Source organism: Antennarius striatus, chromosome 2, assembly GCF_040054535.1.
Source record: "Antennarius striatus isolate MH-2024 chromosome 2, ASM4005453v1, whole genome shotgun sequence".
NCBI classification, from domain to species: domain Eukaryota; kingdom Metazoa; phylum Chordata; class Actinopteri; order Lophiiformes; family Antennariidae; genus Antennarius; species Antennarius striatus.
Genome location: NC_090777.1, coordinates 23389621 through 23407961, shown reverse-complemented (window position 1 = coordinate 23407961; position 18341 = coordinate 23389621). Strand labels below are relative to the sequence as shown.

The 18341-nt window shown below is 39.3% G+C and overlaps 4 protein-coding genes and 1 non-coding gene across 6 annotated transcripts; 3 read left to right on the top strand and 2 right to left on the bottom strand.

The window, feature by feature from the left end:
- Positions 1-753: 753 nt before the first annotated feature.
- Positions 754-4710, top strand: LOC137612762 (CD63 antigen-like). Its single transcript, XM_068341465.1, has 7 exons — positions 754-819; positions 2271-2459; positions 2620-2694; positions 2772-2870; positions 3038-3181; positions 4036-4119; positions 4253-4710. Exons 1-7 carry the CDS (start codon positions 754-756, stop codon positions 4343-4345), a joined length of 750 nt encoding a protein of 249 aa, XP_068197566.1. The 3' UTR covers positions 4346-4710.
- A 90-nt stretch (positions 4711-4800) lies between these two features.
- On the bottom strand, positions 4801-8471 carry letmd1 (LETM1 domain containing 1). The gene is made up of 9 exons (XM_068336692.1): positions 8343-8471; positions 7897-8051; positions 7492-7607; positions 7214-7296; positions 6884-7070; positions 6362-6457; positions 6112-6264; positions 5915-6011; positions 4801-5658 (listed from the first exon to the last, which is right to left on the bottom strand). Exons 1-9 carry the CDS (start codon positions 8456-8458, stop codon positions 5582-5584), a joined length of 1080 nt encoding a protein of 359 aa, XP_068192793.1. The 5' UTR covers positions 8459-8471; the 3' UTR covers positions 4801-5581.
- A 226-nt stretch (positions 8472-8697) lies between these two features.
- Positions 8698-8783, bottom strand: trnay-gua (transfer RNA tyrosine (anticodon GUA)). The gene is given in 2 exon segments: positions 8698-8733; positions 8747-8783. It is a non-coding gene; the product is annotated as a tRNA-Tyr (tRNA).
- A 291-nt stretch (positions 8784-9074) lies between these two features.
- Positions 9075-11281, top strand: LOC137588482 (gametocyte-specific factor 1-like). Its single transcript, XM_068305601.1, has 7 exons — positions 9075-9151; positions 9593-9689; positions 9782-9888; positions 10327-10450; positions 10538-10621; positions 10792-10849; positions 10965-11281. Exons 2-7 carry the CDS (start codon positions 9605-9607, stop codon positions 11047-11049), a joined length of 543 nt encoding a protein of 180 aa, XP_068161702.1. The 5' UTR covers positions 9075-9151; positions 9593-9604; the 3' UTR covers positions 11050-11281.
- A 1931-nt stretch (positions 11282-13212) lies between these two features.
- LOC137611331 (gametocyte-specific factor 1-like) lies at positions 13213-17836 on the top strand. 2 transcript variants are annotated; one of them, XM_068339471.1, is made up of 6 exons: positions 13213-13434; positions 13527-13633; positions 14258-14381; positions 14789-14869; positions 15052-15109; positions 15225-17836. In XM_068339471.1, the coding sequence occupies exons 1-6, from the start codon at positions 13299-13301 to the stop codon at positions 15298-15300; spliced, it is 582 nt and encodes a 193-aa protein (XP_068195572.1). In that variant the 5' UTR covers positions 13213-13298; the 3' UTR covers positions 15301-17836. The 2 variants fall into 2 exon arrangements, with proteins under 2 accessions (XP_068195572.1, XP_068195580.1); XM_068339479.1 differs by lacking the exons at positions 13213-13434; positions 13527-13633 and adding an exon at positions 14074-14103.
- Positions 17837-18341: the final 505 nt, after the last annotated feature.

The following is an 18341-nucleotide window of genomic DNA, read 5'->3' as shown; positions in this document are numbered from 1 at the left end:
TGTTTTACTATGGTAACAAACGCAAGCAGTTCACTTGCCTCGCTTCCTGAAACAGGTTAGGGTTACTCATATGACTCTAGGTTATCTAGGGTTTTTTATCGAATTAAAAAGTTAAACTGTTCAACTGATACAATAAGTGTTGATGCAGATACAAGCAACTGAAATGGGTTTTCTCGGGCGGGTAGCTGGTGTCTCCCTCAGAGAAGCTCAGAAGAGATCTGCCACTCTTTTGCATAGAAAGTCAGTTGAGTTGGTTTGGAAATCTGGCTTGGATGTCTCCAGGACGCCTCCCTGGGGAGGTGTTCCTGGCTGCCCCTGCGAACCTGATTGTGGATGAGTGGATGAAGCTGGGTTAAATGTTGTTTACTGTGAGTTGTAACAAAGTGGGTATTGTTGTTGGCTGTGATTAACGGTTCCGGGCAGACCAGGACAAGCCTTCTTTCTTCCACTAAATGGCACAAACACTTTATAACCACTTTAAAACCACTTTGTAACTACTTTATATGTCATATAAGCCTGTAAAGTTGTAAACATACAATCGTTTTTGATAAACTAATTAAACCCTGTAGAACAATGGCAACATGTTAGCTTTACTGCAATAGAGTGAGTTCACGTATCTAATTGTTATTATTCAGCACTAACTACTTCGTATCAGCTATGATCTTAAAATTTATCTACTTTTACCACAGCTCGTGGATATATCACTTAACAATAACTGTTTGTCTTCATCCAGAAAACTGATCCTCTTCAGCCATGGGTCTGAATTGGGGAGTAAAATGTCTCAAGTACCTGATGTCCTTTTTCAACCTCCTTTTCTGGGTGAGTAGCAGTGAATGCTGATGAAGTGTCTTGAGACTTGAAGGGAGCCCATTGTGGCCAAAATGAACAGAACCAGCAAACAGGAAGTCCTGCAAGTGTATGTGCAATTTTCTTATCTGTCAGTTTATCCTTTCTGCCATTTTCACAGCTGGATTCTTATTGTGACTCATTTCCTCGAGTCCTGTGACTTTTAGTATGACCTCTGGTTTTAGCCTTCAAGTTTTCAGTCAACATACTTTATGTTGTCATCTGTTAAGTCAGCTGATGTACAAACACATGACTTGTGACAACCATGCAATGAGTTAATCATCCTTGTATGCAGACTGGTGCACGTGTTTGTTTAATATCAGATGTATCTAAGCATGGAATATCTCAAACACATCTCAAATATCCTGGACAAACCTGAAAGTTTCCCGGATGCAACACGTTGGCCTTTTCCTCTTTGTGTGTTTGAGAGCTTTAGAGCAAGAGGTGTTGGTGATGGAGTGTCAAGGCTATGACCAGATGTGATAGATGAACATGTTGTTTGTTGTTCTTCACCCTCAATCACAGACAAAATAATCATCTCACACAGGATCAGATGAAGTAGAGTGTGATGAAGATATGTTCCTTCTTTCTCAGATTTTATTTTAGGACTACTGTACAACCAAAAATCATTTTCACAAGTAATGTTTTAATTTAATCCTACATACTTAAAAATTGCATGATAAATTGATAAGTGATATTGTAGTCATAAACAGATCTATGTGTTCTATCAGTCAAGCTTTTAATTAAGACAATGAATTAATGAATAAATTAAGCACAGTCATTCATTATACATGCAGTTATAACTGCACATTAATAAATGCTTAAAAATCACCATGTATCTCTTCACAACTTTATTACTGTGCTATAATCCATTAATTAATGGTCTGTGAACAGTCAATGAATTGCAAAGATTTAAGTTAATACACACCTCGTATGTATGTGTTTGGTATTAGTGGTGAGTTTAAAAACCAGATGTGGCAGATGAAGATGTAATTATATTAAAATGTTTTTCCAGCATGAAGCTCAAATATTCCAAGCTATCGTGTCGCTCCCCTGGTTTAATTTGCCAGTAACCTTCAGTGTCTGTGTGTATGTGTGTGTGTGTTCTTTTCATTTTAAAAACCGGATGGAGTTGAACTTTAGTTGTAAAAATTGTTTCAGGTTTTATGTTTTTGTTTTGTTTTTTGTGACAGGTTGAGCCAAAAGGATTGAGCTAAACGTCAGATGTGTTTCAAAAAAGTACATTAAACCTTGCTTAATTTTCTCTCTAACAGTATTTGTTGGTGGTTGACTTTGACCAAAAGCTTTTTTTCCCCCAAACCTTTCTTTCCACTGTTTTTAGATTATCCAACAAAACACTGTTGTTTATATAATAGTATGAAAGCAGAAAATTCCACCTCGAACTAATCTCCTGTTTCCTGCAGATTTGTGGCCTAGTATTGATTGTCGTGGGCGTCATGATTCAAATGTTTATGCACAAGACCATCCAGATAGATGATGCACTTGGGTCAGCTTATCCCATCTTGGTCGTAGCAGTGGGAGTGGCGATCTTCTTAATCGCCTTCCTCGGCTGCTGCGGAGCTTGGAAAGAGAGCTATTGCATCGTCGCCATGGTAATTCCTTGTAGTTGTGCACACCAACAGTCCCTTATAATTCAACGGGGCCTCATTCAAAAGTTCTCACGCTGTCACAACGTCATCAATGACTTCTTCATACCTCTGCTGCATATCTGTGGATGATTGTGATTTTTTTTCCTTTTAATCCGTCCCTCAGTTTGCCGTCCTGCTTACGCTGATCAGCATCACTCAGTTTGGTGCAGTGATCAGTGGCTACATCTTCAGAAACAAAGTGAGTGCAGAACCGTGCATTTGACAGAAGCCCACTGAAGCAGCACTTCTAACCTGGATTGTTTTGTGTCCATCTAGGTCTCAACACTAATAAGGGACAGCATGGAAGAAACACTTTCCCACTACGAGAACAGTACGGAGGAATTCAAGTTAATTGTGGACCTCACACAGCAGAATGTGAGTTATGTGTAAACTCTCCCAGACACAGTTCGACAACACCTTTATATAACACTGTCACATCCTTTTGGATTGAGATGCATGGCTTGGCTTAGTGTTTCTTTGCCCTGTTAGCACAGGATATGTCATCTTGTCATAGTTTTCATTTGATTCATTTTGTCTTCCAGCTGAAGTGCTGTGGTGTGAACAGCTCTGTCGACTGGGGCGAATTTCTGCCTGAGGAGGATACTGTGCCCGACTCCTGCTGTATTAAGGAAACTGTAGGCTGTGGAATCGGAAACATGACAAATGCTGACATAGTCTACCAGAAGGTAAAGCCCCGATGATTGAAATAGTGAGAAACTGCCTCATAAGGTCCCAACATCAGCTTCTACCTCCTTGACATGAGATGAGGATGAGCTAAAGATTCTAAAGAGTGGCCTGTGTCTTAAGTTTAACCCACATTTGCACAATAGGCACACACTGACATTCACTCAATTGTTCTCTGACTCTCATCTCTGACTGTTTTTTTTTTCATGTTTCTTCATGTGACTCTAAATCCAAACTACATTAGATTTAAGTTCTTTCATTGTAGCTTAGTCTATTCTTGTCTGATGCCTTTGCTCGTAGGAAATCTGAAACCTTTCATCATGATCGTTCATTTAACTATGAAAATATCATTATTAGTAATACAGTATTATATGATTACTCATACAAATTGTAAATATGTAATAAAAAGCATTAAAATATGACCCTAGGTAACAGTTAAATACTGTCAACTAGACATTCAGTGCTTGAAAAGGACACACTGGCATCCATCAGGCTTCTGTTTTGTGATGTGTCGCAAACAGCAGTGTGTTTGCAGGCCTCAATGTGTTAACTGACCCCAAACCTTTGGCAAACAACAGGAGTGTCTTTGCTCACATGTGGAGCATGTCACAAATATTTCCCATTAGGACACAGCTTGAAGTCGGTTTCTGAATCGCGTCACTTGTCCAAGTCCAGTTTGCAACAATATGAATCAGTTTCCAGCAGTTTCATAAGCACTGAGAGAAGGTTTGGAGAAGTAAAGCCATGAGCAAAACAAAAACGATGTGTCACTGTGCGGCAACGTGTTTCTCAATGAACACATGAACCAGGGAAAAGTCCCCACTGAATGTATGTCTACTGTTCGTTGTCATTGCAGGGCTGTCAGCATGCTATTGCGGATTATCTGCAGTCAAATATCATGTGGGTGATTGTTCTAGTTCTTATTATTGTCTTCCTGCAGGTACGTAGCTTCAACAGAAGCAAATGTCTCATTGATTTTACTCATTAGATTCTGAATTTAAAATATTTTGTTTTTGATCTGAGAAGATCCATGGAAAGATTGTGTTGTCTGATAAAAACAAAATTCTCTCCAGGTCATGGGCATTATCTTGTCCTGTATGTTGATGAAAGGCATCCGCAGGGGATCCGAAGTTGTGATTGATGTTCCAGCAGGAGAACTGGAGTAGAACTCGTTGTTCATATCATTAATTCAGTGTTTCTGCTTTCAGACCTAGTAAACCTAGAACTAATGTTAGGAAATGGCAGCATATGAATGTGTTCTTGTTGTTAGTGGCGCCATCTCCTGTTGTTCCTGTTAGAGAATTGAGATTGTTCTGACGCTACATTCATGTCAACCCTGAAGGAATGCCAGAGTCAAAGAAGTCAATTATTTGTCAAGACGACTTAAAATAAATTTAATGTCAATTTTTAGGATTTAAACTTTTATGCAATTTTATTTTATTTTTTTGTAATTTGGGGAAATTGTAATGGACACACTTGAAGGTGAGCATCCGATGAGGTTGACAGGTATGGAGCTAAGTTTTTATGTATTGCTGGTTTTTTATTTTTATTAAATACTCTTTAAAAGAAACCTGGCTTTGCTTGTACTTTTAAAACAGAAAACATGTGCACCGAAAAATGAATGATGTTTTATTTCTGACTTTTCATCACGGTGTATATAAGACTCTCAAGGCAAGACAACATCCAAAAACTTTTGCAAACCATTTTTTAAGTGAATAAACTTAACAGGCACAGGAAGCCAATGACAATTTTACACCAAACACCAGAACAGCTCCTTTCACCTCAGACTGTTGAAAAACTACTCTGTTGAATGGTGTTCTGACCCAGAGAATCATAACTGAAACATCCAGAGCCAGAAAACATTAAGTAAACAAAAAAGTGGCAACACATCTCTACTCCAAAAAAAACAAAACAACTAAGGACAAAATTTTATGTGCCTGAGAGTAAAAATTTGTCATTGGATAAAATTGTCCTCTCAAAAGTCTGTTGCTACCAAACGACCTTTTTAAAAGTTAAGTTTTTGCATGACTAGCAGCACTCATAAAGATCAGATCCACAAAATAACAAAACGCTGCTGAATCTGAAACAGTTCTCTGCTTGTCCTTGTTGTTGTGTAACGGATTCTAAGCTTAGTAAACAGTACATTTCAGTAAATCACAATACATTTAAATCCAATATGATGTACATGAGAACTTTTAACTTTCTGTCAAACAGGACCATTCAGAAGTCTATAGAAACAGAGGGATCCTCCGTGCCAGATCTGCTATGGATTTCAGGCGTTTTCCCAACAGTTCTAAAATGTTGAGGGGTTTTTCTTTGTTGCAGAAACAAGATGTTGCAGAGCGCACAAATCCGTGCTGATCATAATATAACAGCCAGGGAAGATTGCTGCAGGCTTCCTGTCAGTGTCGGGCGGAACCGTTGGGGTAGTTGGTCGAGAGAAATAAGATGCTGTGTAAAAGCAGCATCCGCTCTGATTCTGTAAAATCAAGGATAAAAAACAGAAGGAAAACAGGAATAGCTCAATATTTTCAATTCTCTTTCAGTGCATAGACGTGATCTCATGTTTTTAGTTTATATGTCAAAATATTTTAACGTTTGCTGGAACATAAAGCTTGATATAGCACAAGAGGTATGATCAACACTTTATGCTAAGCCGAATAAGTGAATATAAATTTTCAATCACCTCAAACAGAAAGCAGCAGTCAAAACTCTTCAAAAACGCAGAAACCTACCTTTCAAAGACACTGACACCTGCAGCCACACGGACAGCCACTCACGACACTGTTTGATGCTAAGAGTATAAGGATTGATTCCTCTCAGAAAACAAGCCTGAAAAGAACAAAATTCTGTTTTTAAAACAACCTCAGAATCAATAGCGTTCATCAAAACCTTATATGGTAAAATTTCCAAGCATTTCAGAGACGCTGACCTGTCTGAGTTCTGAGTCATCTAGTTGATGAGGGCCCAGGTTGGTGAGGGCCCGGTCCAGCTGGAGCAGCTCCAGGGCATGGCTGTATAGCCGTCGCTCGATCAGGAAACCGGGGAGGTATGGTGTCAGGAAGAGCAGTGCACCGATATGCCTCTGGGTTTGGTAATGAAGGCAGACAGAGGAGACATTCTAGTGGTGGCCACGTAAGCTAAAGTATGTGTGTGTGGGGGGTTTCAGGTTGTTTACTGACCAAGTGATCCACACTCATGACATTCAGGAGTAGTCCAGAGTAGAGGGTCCGGACTGCGAGGATTTCAGACACTTTGGGGTTTTTGCCACTTTGCACCTGAACATAAAGAAAAATTGTTGGTCAGACTTTCATGGAATAACCAAACACGTTTTAACTTGTCTATATCTGCTTACAGGTTTGCAAAATCAGAATCAGAAGTGGTAGTTTTCAACTTCAGTTAGGAGTCTATATTTACATACAATAAGTTTTGATATTCAATATAACTACAGTACAATAATCCCTCGCTTATCCGGGCTTCAAGATGCCCGGCTTCACTACATCGCAGATTTTTAGTAGGTAGTCACATGATACCATACGTGCATGCTACTGGCTGACAGCATTCGGAAGTGCGCTGCGTTCAGAGACTCACAGAATGCAGCGCACACTCGTGTAATAAAGAAACACTTAAAAGTGCTTTAAACAGTCTATAAGAGCAGGTGTCTTCTGCGTGTGATATTCTATATGTTTCATGTTTTCACTCACTTGAGCACAAAGGGTCTGAAGCTGCTTCTGTGGATGACCCTGTTTGATTTGCCGGCTCATATCCTCCAGCTCCTTCAGCAGCGGCAGATGGTGTTGGACCCGTCGGGAATGGTACTGACCCCAAAACTCCACCTTCTGCTTGGGAGTCCAAAAGTGAGGGATCAGGACCTGGCGTGGAAAAAAGTACCTGGCAGCCATTCAGAGAGGATAATTGCAGCAAGCGGACAGAACAGAGATGTTAAGGAATACATCAATGGGTGCAGCACAGGAGAGGAACCCAGGAATCAATAAAATATTCAGGGAGGCATGAAATAATTCTGAGTAACTTACATCAAGACAAAAACCAGGTAGTTGGCAAAAGGAGGGAGGGACAACAACGCCAGTGGAAGGGCCTTGATTAAATATTTACGACTCTGCAAGACAAATGTGAAGAAAGTGAAACTATGATAAACGAAAAAACATGACAAATGATAATATTAACACAATTTTGATTTAATGTGAAATAAGACCGCCTAATTCCTTGAATCTGGAAATTTAGTCCCAGCATTTGGATTGTGTGATTGATTGAAAAACATAATTTACCTTTGTAGATAAAACTCCTTGCCCACCTGTCTCAGTTTCTCCATATCCCTGTAGGGCAAATCGTGGAACCCCAAGCCCTCAGATCTCATCTTCATTGAAATCCTTTTAATCTCTTTAAAATCTTGGAACATTAATTTCAAACCTGGAATTAAGTATAAAATAAAATTACATCTGTTACATATACTTGTACTTCGCCTGTTCGCTCCAGGAGAAAATACATAACATACCTCTTCTTCACATACACACAAATGATCACAGAAAAAAAGTTATTTTCCTAGTTTACATGCTTCAATCACCTGCTTCAAAATGCATTAGTGATTTGTAATAAAATGATGGATACAAAACGTTTAATGATTGTAAAAAAAACAAACTGCATCATGAGAATCAATTTTGATTAAAACACAGAGAATGAAAGTGAATAGTGGAATTACCTTGCGTGAAAGTGAAATGGATCGTATAAACGCGAGGAAATCGCCTTTTAAGAAAGCTTTCATATTTGCTGTTTACGGCCTGGATCGTTGAGGTAACATATTGACCGATACCTCGTCCGAAGTTGGGCGACGAATAATGTCTGCATAGCTGCAGCCTGGAAAAGAAGACGTGAACTTGAATGAGTCATCCACAAGATAAGCGCACAGAAATTAACATAGAGGTGAAATCATTGGTATCTGTGTATAGAATACAACAACACAACAAAAATATTGGTAGTTCTACGTGGGGTGTTTATAAAAGACACCAAAGCTACGAACTGCGGTTACATAGAGAACCATCTGCCATTTTTGAGCAAGCTAGCATTACATGTTATCTTAGCAAAGCCTGGAGCGAGATGGGGGAAAAAAACAATTCGTAAACGAGAAATTAAATGTTTTAAACATACCTGTACTGGCAAGATACATGATTCGAATAAAGGCCAATATTAGCGCTGTTTGTCCCGACACCATACAACCGAATCAAGGACAAACGGGAACACATACCCCTGCTAGTCAGCGACATGTTTGACAACACTTCCGTGTTTGGTACCGTAATGACGCTTAAAGGAGAGCGTTCCGTTACCGTAATTACCGTAATGTCTGCTAAAACTCACCAAAACTAAGAACATGCGCTCTTTTACAAAACATTGACGTGTTTCTCTGCATTTGAATCAAGCCTCTGGGGAGTCGGCTGTTTTTTGTGAAAGTAAATTGAGCATTTTGTTCAAAGTATACATCGGTACATGTTAACGCCAAAAGATGTCCTTCGAGCCGGATTTGAACCAGCGACCTAAGGATCTCTGCTGACCACCTACAGTCCTCCGCTCTACCAACTGAGCTATCGAAGGAGACACGTCATGCACCTGCGTAATCTGGATGTGAATCCCGATGTGACAGTGAGGCATATGTAGGTGATACAGAATACAATATTTCATGGCGAGCAATACTATCGATATGCTGCTGGTTACTTCCTGAAAAAAATGCCAATAACCGTCCAATTATAACGCCTTATAATTTGTGGTTTCAGTGAGGCGGGACTAGAAATTTAGTTTGGCGCAGATTGGTGCTCTGTAGCCAATCATTCACGGGTTTATCAGGCAGTCACGTGATGTACGTGACGTCGTCTTTTGGCGGTAGAAGTGGACGAAAACACCTGGAGCTTTGGTTGTTAGGAAAAAGAAAAAAAAAAACGCGATAACGACAGCTTCAGAAAAAGGTGGGCCAAAACTTAAAATATTGATTTAAATTTTAAAAAACTTCATTTGTCACAATTGCAAAAAAAAAAAAATGACGATGTTCTCTAAGATAAACTAAAGATGTTAATGTATTAGTTTAGTAGGATATATTCGCGATTACTTTAGGGGCATAGTGGTTAGCAAGGTTTTACTTCATGCGGTAAGGATCCCTTAAAAAGATTTAAATGCAACGACAGGTTGGAAACTGAAAAATTAATGGGTGTAAGATTTAATCTCTTAAAACTTGAATTGTAAGGGTTTGTAGCTAAATTGCTCCCATTGCAAGCAGCAAATCTTTACCTTCAGGGAAATCACACTGCGGAGAAGGATAATCTGGTGCACCTGTTGGCAACAGGTGCAGCAGTTTGTTCATCTAGCTCGGATTCTATGGCATAATCTCTCCACTTGTGTTTCTTCAACAGATCTCACCTTCAATGGCACACACCCTTCAATATGGAACCACTTGCGGTCCACACAGGGCTACTGCTGCGGCGGTGAGGGCAAACCTGGAAGAAGAAGGTGGTAAAGATGTTCCTCTACACTGTCTGCATCTTCATTTCTGTTTGACACTAATCAGTGAAATGCTTCGATGTGTTCCTGTGACATTAAAGATGAGAATGGAGACTATGATCCAGACAAACTTCGTCAGTGCCCATTTGACAAGAGTCACCAGATTCGTGCCAGCCGCTTCCCGTACCATCTTATAAAGTGCCGTAATGTGAGTCAGGTGGACAAAAAATCTTTGCCAGAATATGTTTAAAGTTTACATTGCAGAAGGGCCCATTTATTTTATGGTAAACTGGACTGAGAAGTTGTCTTGGTTCTGTACAGACACTCTGACAGGTGGTCTTGAGGACGCCAATATTTGTTGATAAAAAAAAAAAAACATCCCAGCTTTAATGAAGTAACATCTTTACAGTGAGGAGTTTGTCACACAATTTTACCGACTGTTCAAAAAGAGCACAAATCTAAAAATTGCCAAGTTCTAATGTCAGCACTGGAAGTAAAGTGGACCAATGTCTGTGACGATGGTGCATCTACCTGACGTTTAGTCTCTTCTGTCATTTAAGTGCTCTAGAAGTTTGGTTCCTTTTATAGGAACACATGATGATGCAGGAGCATACCTTTCACTGCTTACTTTCTCTTCCTGGTGTAGAATCACCCTAAACTGGCCAGGGAGCTTAAAACCTGCCCTTTCAGTGCTTGTCACTTGGTCCCCGAACACGAGCTGCGTCACCATATTGAAACCTGCAAGCATCGAAAACCTGACCAACAAGACTGTAAGATTGTCACGAGATTGGCTCTCTTCACAATGAATAACCAATGTGTACTTTGTGTTTCTGAGATATATTGGACTCTGTTGACAGGTGAAGGCTCCACTGGGTTCTGTAAGTCGCGAGCCCCGGTCAGGACCTGGGTGAACCCAAACTTGACTGAGGATTGGGAGGAAGGTATTGTTAGCATATTCAACTTCCCTTGTCGTTAATGCTGGATTTTTTTATTTTTATCTTGATTGCAGTTTCTGAAACAATTCTCACCAAATATTCATTCTTCCTTCGTTGTGAACCAGACCTTGAACTGATTTCTCATGATTAAGGGTAACAATGGTTTTATGTTGCAGCGGCCGATGGTCCTGTAGGTCCATTTGTGTTCGGTGTGAACACAGGCCTGAAAGAGTTGTAAGTTGTCTACAGCTGGCTGATGCAGCTCTAAATACTCATTTGTGGATAACTTCTTATGGCATTGTTTTTTAATTATTTTGACTCGATTGTGTTTCGTCATGTTTGTCTGCAGGCCAGAGAGCAGACCCAAAAATCTGGATACTATGGCAAGAAGACCTGCAACGATCCCCTGGCATGGGAAATACAATAATGTTTAATTTGAGATGTTGGGTTGTTCCATACATGAGCCAATGGATGCTTGTTTTTAAAAATGTTCTTAAGATTTTTAATTTGTCCAATAATTGGCTCGAATTATTTTCTTGTTGCTTCAAGAGTGCAGTTTTTCTTGTGTTATCGCAAATATTGTAATTCATATTATATTGGCAGATGATGGGCATGTTCACACTGTTGCATGTTTGTTTTCCCGGCTGTCTTGCATAACACAATTAAGCCAAGAGCTGTATCACAAGAATTTTATGACTTGTTTTATGTCATTGAAAGTGTTGAGTTCAAATAATCAGAGTGGTTTATTATGAAAATGGCTGACACGACGTATTTGGTAATGTGCACATTTTGAAAATACTTGTGGATAACTTCATCTAGGACGGTTTTTACCTGTAAGACGAACCTTTACAAGAGAATCATGAAAAATAAGACTGATTTTTAAGTAATAACTCAAACTTTACTTTAAAAATGATCGTTTTATTCCAGACATGAAGGCAGCTGTCTGGATACATGAACCATCATTTAACGGCCGCAAGATGGCAGCACTTGTACCACTAGTAGACAACCTGTCCACCTTCTCAGTCCTATTATGAAAAAACGTTTTTTTCTCAGGTCTATATGCATAGTAGTCCTCCCTAACCCTACAACCCTACCAACTGCTAGATTTTGAGGACCACGGATCAGTTTGGGGAAAGACATTTCAAATACAGTGTAGTTGGTCATCTGGTGGCAGAATACCGTTAATTAAAAAAAGCATAATATGGAACCTGTAATACCCTTTATATAATCTCACCACTTGAGTCAATTGGCTTCTATGGAAACAACCACTTTTAATGGGGAACTTTTCATTCAAAATGTAATTTTAGTCTAATAACAGTTTTATGTGAGAAGGTGCAGTGAAAGCTGAAAGACTGAGTTCGGTTGGATCAGGCAGATGCCAGTGTGTGGGACACCAGCCACGAAACACTGTCATTATCTAAGTGGCATTATTGATTTCATGTGACTACTGTCTATTTTAGTCGTGGGTATTATTAGAAGTGTCCAGATGGGCCCTTTACTATCCTGTCACCATCTGCAAGGATGAGATGTGACTCCTCAGAATGGAGTACGTGCGGGCCCTCTTTACTGTGCCAGACCTTACTTGGGTGTCCAGGAGTCACTGACATGGATAAATATCTGATTATCTTTGGAGAGAAAAAATAAAATAAATAAAAAATAAAATAAATTTTAAAAATAAAATAAATGTTGTCCATATGACTGAAAAAATTACTATGAAACACGAAAATGGGTGCAAACGTTTGATAAATCCGTATTTGTTACCGTAATTACCATAATGTCTACTTCCACTCACCAAAACGTCGAAGAAGCGCATTTTTACTCTTATAGGACGAGAATCAAGCCTCGGGGAAGTTGGCAGGTTTTTCTGAGAGTGAATTGAGCATCTTTTACGAAACTATACATCAGTACTGTACATGTTAACGTCGAGCCGGATTCGAACCAGCGACCTCTGATGGACACCTAACAGTCTTCCGCTCTACCAACTGAGGTATGGAAGGGAACGCTGACATGGTAGAAACTTACCTTGGTGGAAAGTGGCGATCTGTAGCCAATCGCCCGCCGTTTTGGCGGCGAATCACGTGATTAACGTGACGATGACTCGACGGAAGAGGCGGAGTAAAGAAAAGGCGAATTGTTGATTGTTCAATGAATGGTAATGGCAACGAGAAACTGCATTGCTTTGGGAAGCCTAGATCTTAGTCTATTTTAAAGAAAGTTTAGAATATTGAATTTACATTGGGTTTTATTTTTAGACAATTAGAGGTGTTTTATTTATCAGCTTAATAGGCGGTAAGTATACTCTTACCGTCCGAACATGACCACAGGCAGCGTTTCCTTCAATCATGAGTTCAGGGCAAAAGTTGAAAAATTGTTTTATTTAAAGCTTAACAAATTCTACCAAAAGTTTCGATCTACATGTAAGAAACTGTTAAGAAAAGAAATTATATTCCAACGGAACCTGGAAACTTAATGAACGGGACTACAGTGAATCCATCAGAAGTTTCATCCAAACGTCTTGTGGATGTTTTTGTGTAATCCTGTTGAAAACAGTGTCATTGATAGATGCAAGAAGCCCTTCAAATTGAATAAAGTTATGTATTGATGGTGTAGAATGAACATGCAACTAACAGCCAGTTGGTGTTTGCATTGTTGTCTTCTTCCAGTCCAGTTTGGATTCTCTTGAATGATCTCTCCATTCGTCTATTTGGTGTTTCTTCAGCAGATCTCACCTACAATGGCAAACACCTTTCAATTTGGAACCACTTGCGGTCCACACAGGGCTACTGCTGCAGCTGTGAGGGCAAACCTGGAAGAAGAAGGTGGTAAAAATGTTCTTCTACACTGTCAGCATCTTCAGTTCTGTTTGACACTAATCAGTGAAATGCTTTGATTTGTTCTTGTGATTTTAAAGATAAGAAGGGAAATGATGATCCAGACAAACTTGTGCAGTGCCCTTATGACAAGAACCACCAGATCCGGGTCAGCCGCTTCCCGTACCATCTTATAAAGTGCCGCAAGGTGAGTAAAGTGGACCAAGGATTTATATGGAATCCTTGTCGGGATATATTTTAAAAGTTCTTTGCTGAAGCATGGATTCATATTTTTTTTTACATTTGGCTGCTCGTTTATTGAGTACATATACTGTAGTTTAACTATCAGTGCCCCATTCAGCAGCATAAGCGCCATTGGGTAAAATCAACACAGGGCTAGTACATCCACATGAGGGCAGTGATGACTCAAGTTTAAACAAACCGGATGGGACATAGAGACCTTTCTGAGAATCAACCTAGTGAATAAAGAGTGACAAAAAGCAAAACCATCAATGCACTCCGCAGTTGTCTCGGGCCTATAAGGACATTCTGATAGGTGGTCATGAGAATGTAAATATTTGTTTTAGAAACAACAAATATTTAATGAATCAGCATCTTTATGGTGAGGAGCTCGTAACGCAACTTTACAGATGGCCAGTTCTAATGCCAGTACTGCAAGTAAAGTGGACCAATGTCTGTGATGATGGTGCTGCGGTTATATTTAGTTCCTTCTGTGATTTGAGTGCTCTAGAAGTTTGGTTCCTTATATAGGAACATCCTATTACTATGCAGGAGCATAACTTTAATTGCTTACTTTCTCTTCCTGCTGTAGAATCACCCTAAACTGGCCAGGGAGCTACAAACCTGCCCTTTCAACGCTCGTCACCTGTTCCCGGAACACGAACTGCGTCACCATATTGAAACCTGTGACTACAGAAAACCTGACAAACAAGAACGTAAGTTTGTCTTTCTTTCTTTTGTCATTTTTAAAAACATATTTATTCACAAAAAAACAAATTACAAAGTGATCTCATTCATGTGAAACTAAAAAATATTAATATCAGGAAAATAATAAACAAACAAAACAACTAAATAAACGGAGCTATTGCAGCCTTTTGCATTTATGACGTATGAATCAATCAAGAATTGGTTTGCTGAATGCTCTGATAAAAAAAATCACATTTTGAAAAAATAAAAACAGAAAAAAGGAACTGTTGAACATTAAACAAGAATACTTGAAGATTATTACTCACAAAATCAAAAAGAGATTTTTGCGAAAAGGAATTCATATCCATATACAAATAGTAGTGAGGAAACAACATGTACTTTGTTTTTCATGAGATATATTGGACTCTGTTGACAGGTGACTCCACTGGGTTCTGTAAATTGCGGGCCCCGGTCAGGACCTGGGTGAACCCAAACATGACGGAGGATTGGGAGGAAGGTATTGTTAGCATCTTCAACTTCCTTGTCGTTAGTGCTGGATTTATTTTTTTTATATATATATCTTCATTGCCGTTTCTGAAACAATTCTCACCAAATATTCATTTAATTCTCTCGTTCATTCTGAACCAGACCTTGAACTGATTTGTCATGATTAAAGGTAACAATGGTTTTGTGTTGCAGAGGCTGGTGATCCTGTAGTTCCATTTGTGTTTGGTGTGAACACGGGCCTGAAAGAGTTGTAAGTTGTCTCCAGCTGTCTGATTCAGCTCTATACACTTGTTTGTGGATAACTTCTTATAGCATTGTGGTTTAGCTGTTTTGACCCACTTGTCTTTTGTCATGTTTGACTGCAGGCCAGAGAGCGGACCCATCAACAATCTGAATACTCCTGCAGGAAGACCTGCAACGTTGCCCTGGCCTGGGTTGTAGTTCTTGTTCTTAGTCTTCATCTAGTTCTTGTAATGCTTACTGTAATTTTAGATGTTGGCTTGTTTTATACATCAGTGCATGATTGTTTTAAAATTTGCGGGTTTTTTAAATTGCTGACATGAATTGCTTGAATTAATTTTGTGATTTATTGTTGGTCATATTAAAAGTGTTGATTTCAAATTATCAGAGTGGTTTATTGTGAAATTGGTTGGCATGATTGGCATTTTGTATTGTATGTGTATTTTAAAAATACTTTCTGTACATAACTTTAGATGGGACAGTTTTACCTGTAAGATGAACCCGATAGAGTAGTTCTATTTTTAGAATAGAATCTATGAAGATTAGATTCAGTTTTAGGTGATAAATTCAAACTTTACTTTGAAACGATCGTTTTATTCCAGGCATTTCAGCGGCTGTCTGGATACCTGAAGTGTCATTTAACGGCCGCAAGATGACAGCACTTGTTTCCCTCGTTAACCTGTCCACCTTCTCAGTCCCACAGAAACTTAATACCCTGTATTTATCACTATTCGACTCAAGTGGCTCGTATGGAAACAATCACTTGTAATGGAGAACTTTCCATTCATAAAACAATTTTAGTCTGATCACAGTTTTATGTAGAAAAGTGCAGTAAAAAAGCTGAAAGAATTGAGTTCGGTTGGATCAGACAGATGCCAGTGTGTGGGACACCGGCCAGGATACTCTGTCATTATCTAAGTGGCATTATTGATTTCATGTGACGACTGTCTATTTTAGTCGTGGCTATTATTGGAAGTGTTCAGATGGGCCCTTCACTATCCTGTCACCATCTGCAAGGATGAGATGTGACTCCTCAGAACGGAGTACGTGCAGGCCCTCCGGTGCCTCATTATTATTCCCTATGCAGTGATAACCGGGTGTCGGGGAGAAGTTACTGTTAGTTTTGACCTGGTCACAGATGAGGCTTAAATGTGAGATGGTCCATTAGGCCTTCAGGGTTTTTAATTAGTGTAAATCTGCCTCAACGTCAACCCTGCAAAAAGGAGTGGAACTCGAGTATGGGACCACGCCCCTATGCCGTTATTGGTGTAAACAGCCTATCTGGACCGACTTGAAACCAAATCCAATTATTTTCCCAGCAGCCCCAGCTTTGTTTACATTATGTACTAGTTTGCAAATGACGAATACTATACATGCTAAACATTACCTTATTAGAATTGATTGTAGGCTGATGTCACCATTTATTTTTGTACGGCAATATGAATTTTAAATATTCTTGTTATAAATACAGCAGGTGATTTGGGCTTCTTCTAATACTGAAAAAGTAAATGATTATTTAATCCTTATTGGTGAAGCAGATTTTCATATCTTATACCTAATTTGCATTTACATAGTTATTGTTTTCTTTATAGTACACTATCATTAATTGATGCAGATGACAGTTTACGTTACCCGAGCATCTCTATTTGACAGTTATCACATTCACACCAGCAGCTGGATACTCTGCAAACACACTTCAGGTATGTGTCCCTGGCTCGAAGTAGAACAGGTTATATAAATGTGACGTTTTAACATTCCCGCAGAACTCTAAATTTTTTTAATCAGTCAGTGCTCTAATAATCCACCCTGAGGTTCCTTTTACCTCTTGCCAGTGAGACATGCTGGGATCTTAAGAGAGCCACCCTCCTCAGTTTATCAGTATACCATCAAGAGCACATGATCTGCATGCAGAGTCACCCGGACTCCGTTCAAATCAGCATGAGATTGCATAATTTCTATGCAAGCGTATCACGTCCTCCAGCTTGTATATTAATTTCCAAAATCTACTCTAATGGCATCAGACCAAGAATCCTCTTAAGTGCAGTAAGTCGAGGGGAATTCATCTTGGAGGCACCGAATCCTCTCGATGAGATCACAGGTAAGACTACACCATAGTGAACCAAGTGCAACTGAAGATGGGTGTGATGGACTCAAATGGAGATTAATGTTTGGTGATAATATTGGATCAGTATTGGATATGAAGTTAGATAAACACCAAAGAGCCTTTTCAAATATTAAGCTCTGACTTCTGTAGATCATCTGATGTTCCATTTGTTTCAGGACACAACCTCTCTTGCTGGCACACCGGTGAAGTATCTGTGTAGTAGGGTTGACAGACATTCATGGCCTCCAGAGGATACTTTACCTTTGGATGCAATCAGTCTCAGCTGATTTCAATGTCCTTAAGGGTCTGTGTTTCTTCTGACTTGACCTGTCTATGACCATTGTGACGGGTCACATGCTTCACAGCTGCACCCCACTGATCAGATTACATCTAAAGTAATCTTTAAATTCTCTCACATGCAGGTTTCTGTGTTTGTTTTTTTGCTGAAAAAGGAGTTCGTTCATATTTTGAAATATATGTATGTGAGAGTGTGGCGCTATGCAACGATGAAGTCCAAGTTACTTGAAACCAGTATGGGAATTCCACCTGTTTCTAAAAAGAGACCAGTACATAACTGGGAGGGAGGTGAGCAGGGGTAGATTTTTCATCAGCATGTTCTGTTCTGTTGGCAGAAGAAGTTATACTTGACTCGGGTTTACAGGCAGCTGGCACACAATGGAGGAATAAACAGTAGACTAATTTATAATACAAGCACAGCCAGATTAGAAATGAAACTTCAGCCATTTTCTACTCCTCCGTGTAAGTTGAATTTTTCCAGACCAGAGACACTTCTGCTTTTTTACAGCAAAGCTGTGCGACAGCATTCTTCTGAACAACTGGTGCTTTATTTAAAGCTTCAAACAACAACTCTACACAACCATATAATGGGTTAAAACTGCTGCTACGCATTAACACAGGCCTCTGAAGGCCCTTGAAATCTCTACTATGTGATACTAATTAATTTAGTCAATACTTCTGGAAAGGGGCAGATGGCTGTTACGGAATCATAAGATATTCTTCTATCAGTATTGTCAGAAATTGGCAAATGACCATCGGGAATGAGGAAAATTTTTAAATTCAGGAATATTGTTCATTTCATTTAAATTTGAAAAAAACTAAAATATTTTCCAGTCAAATA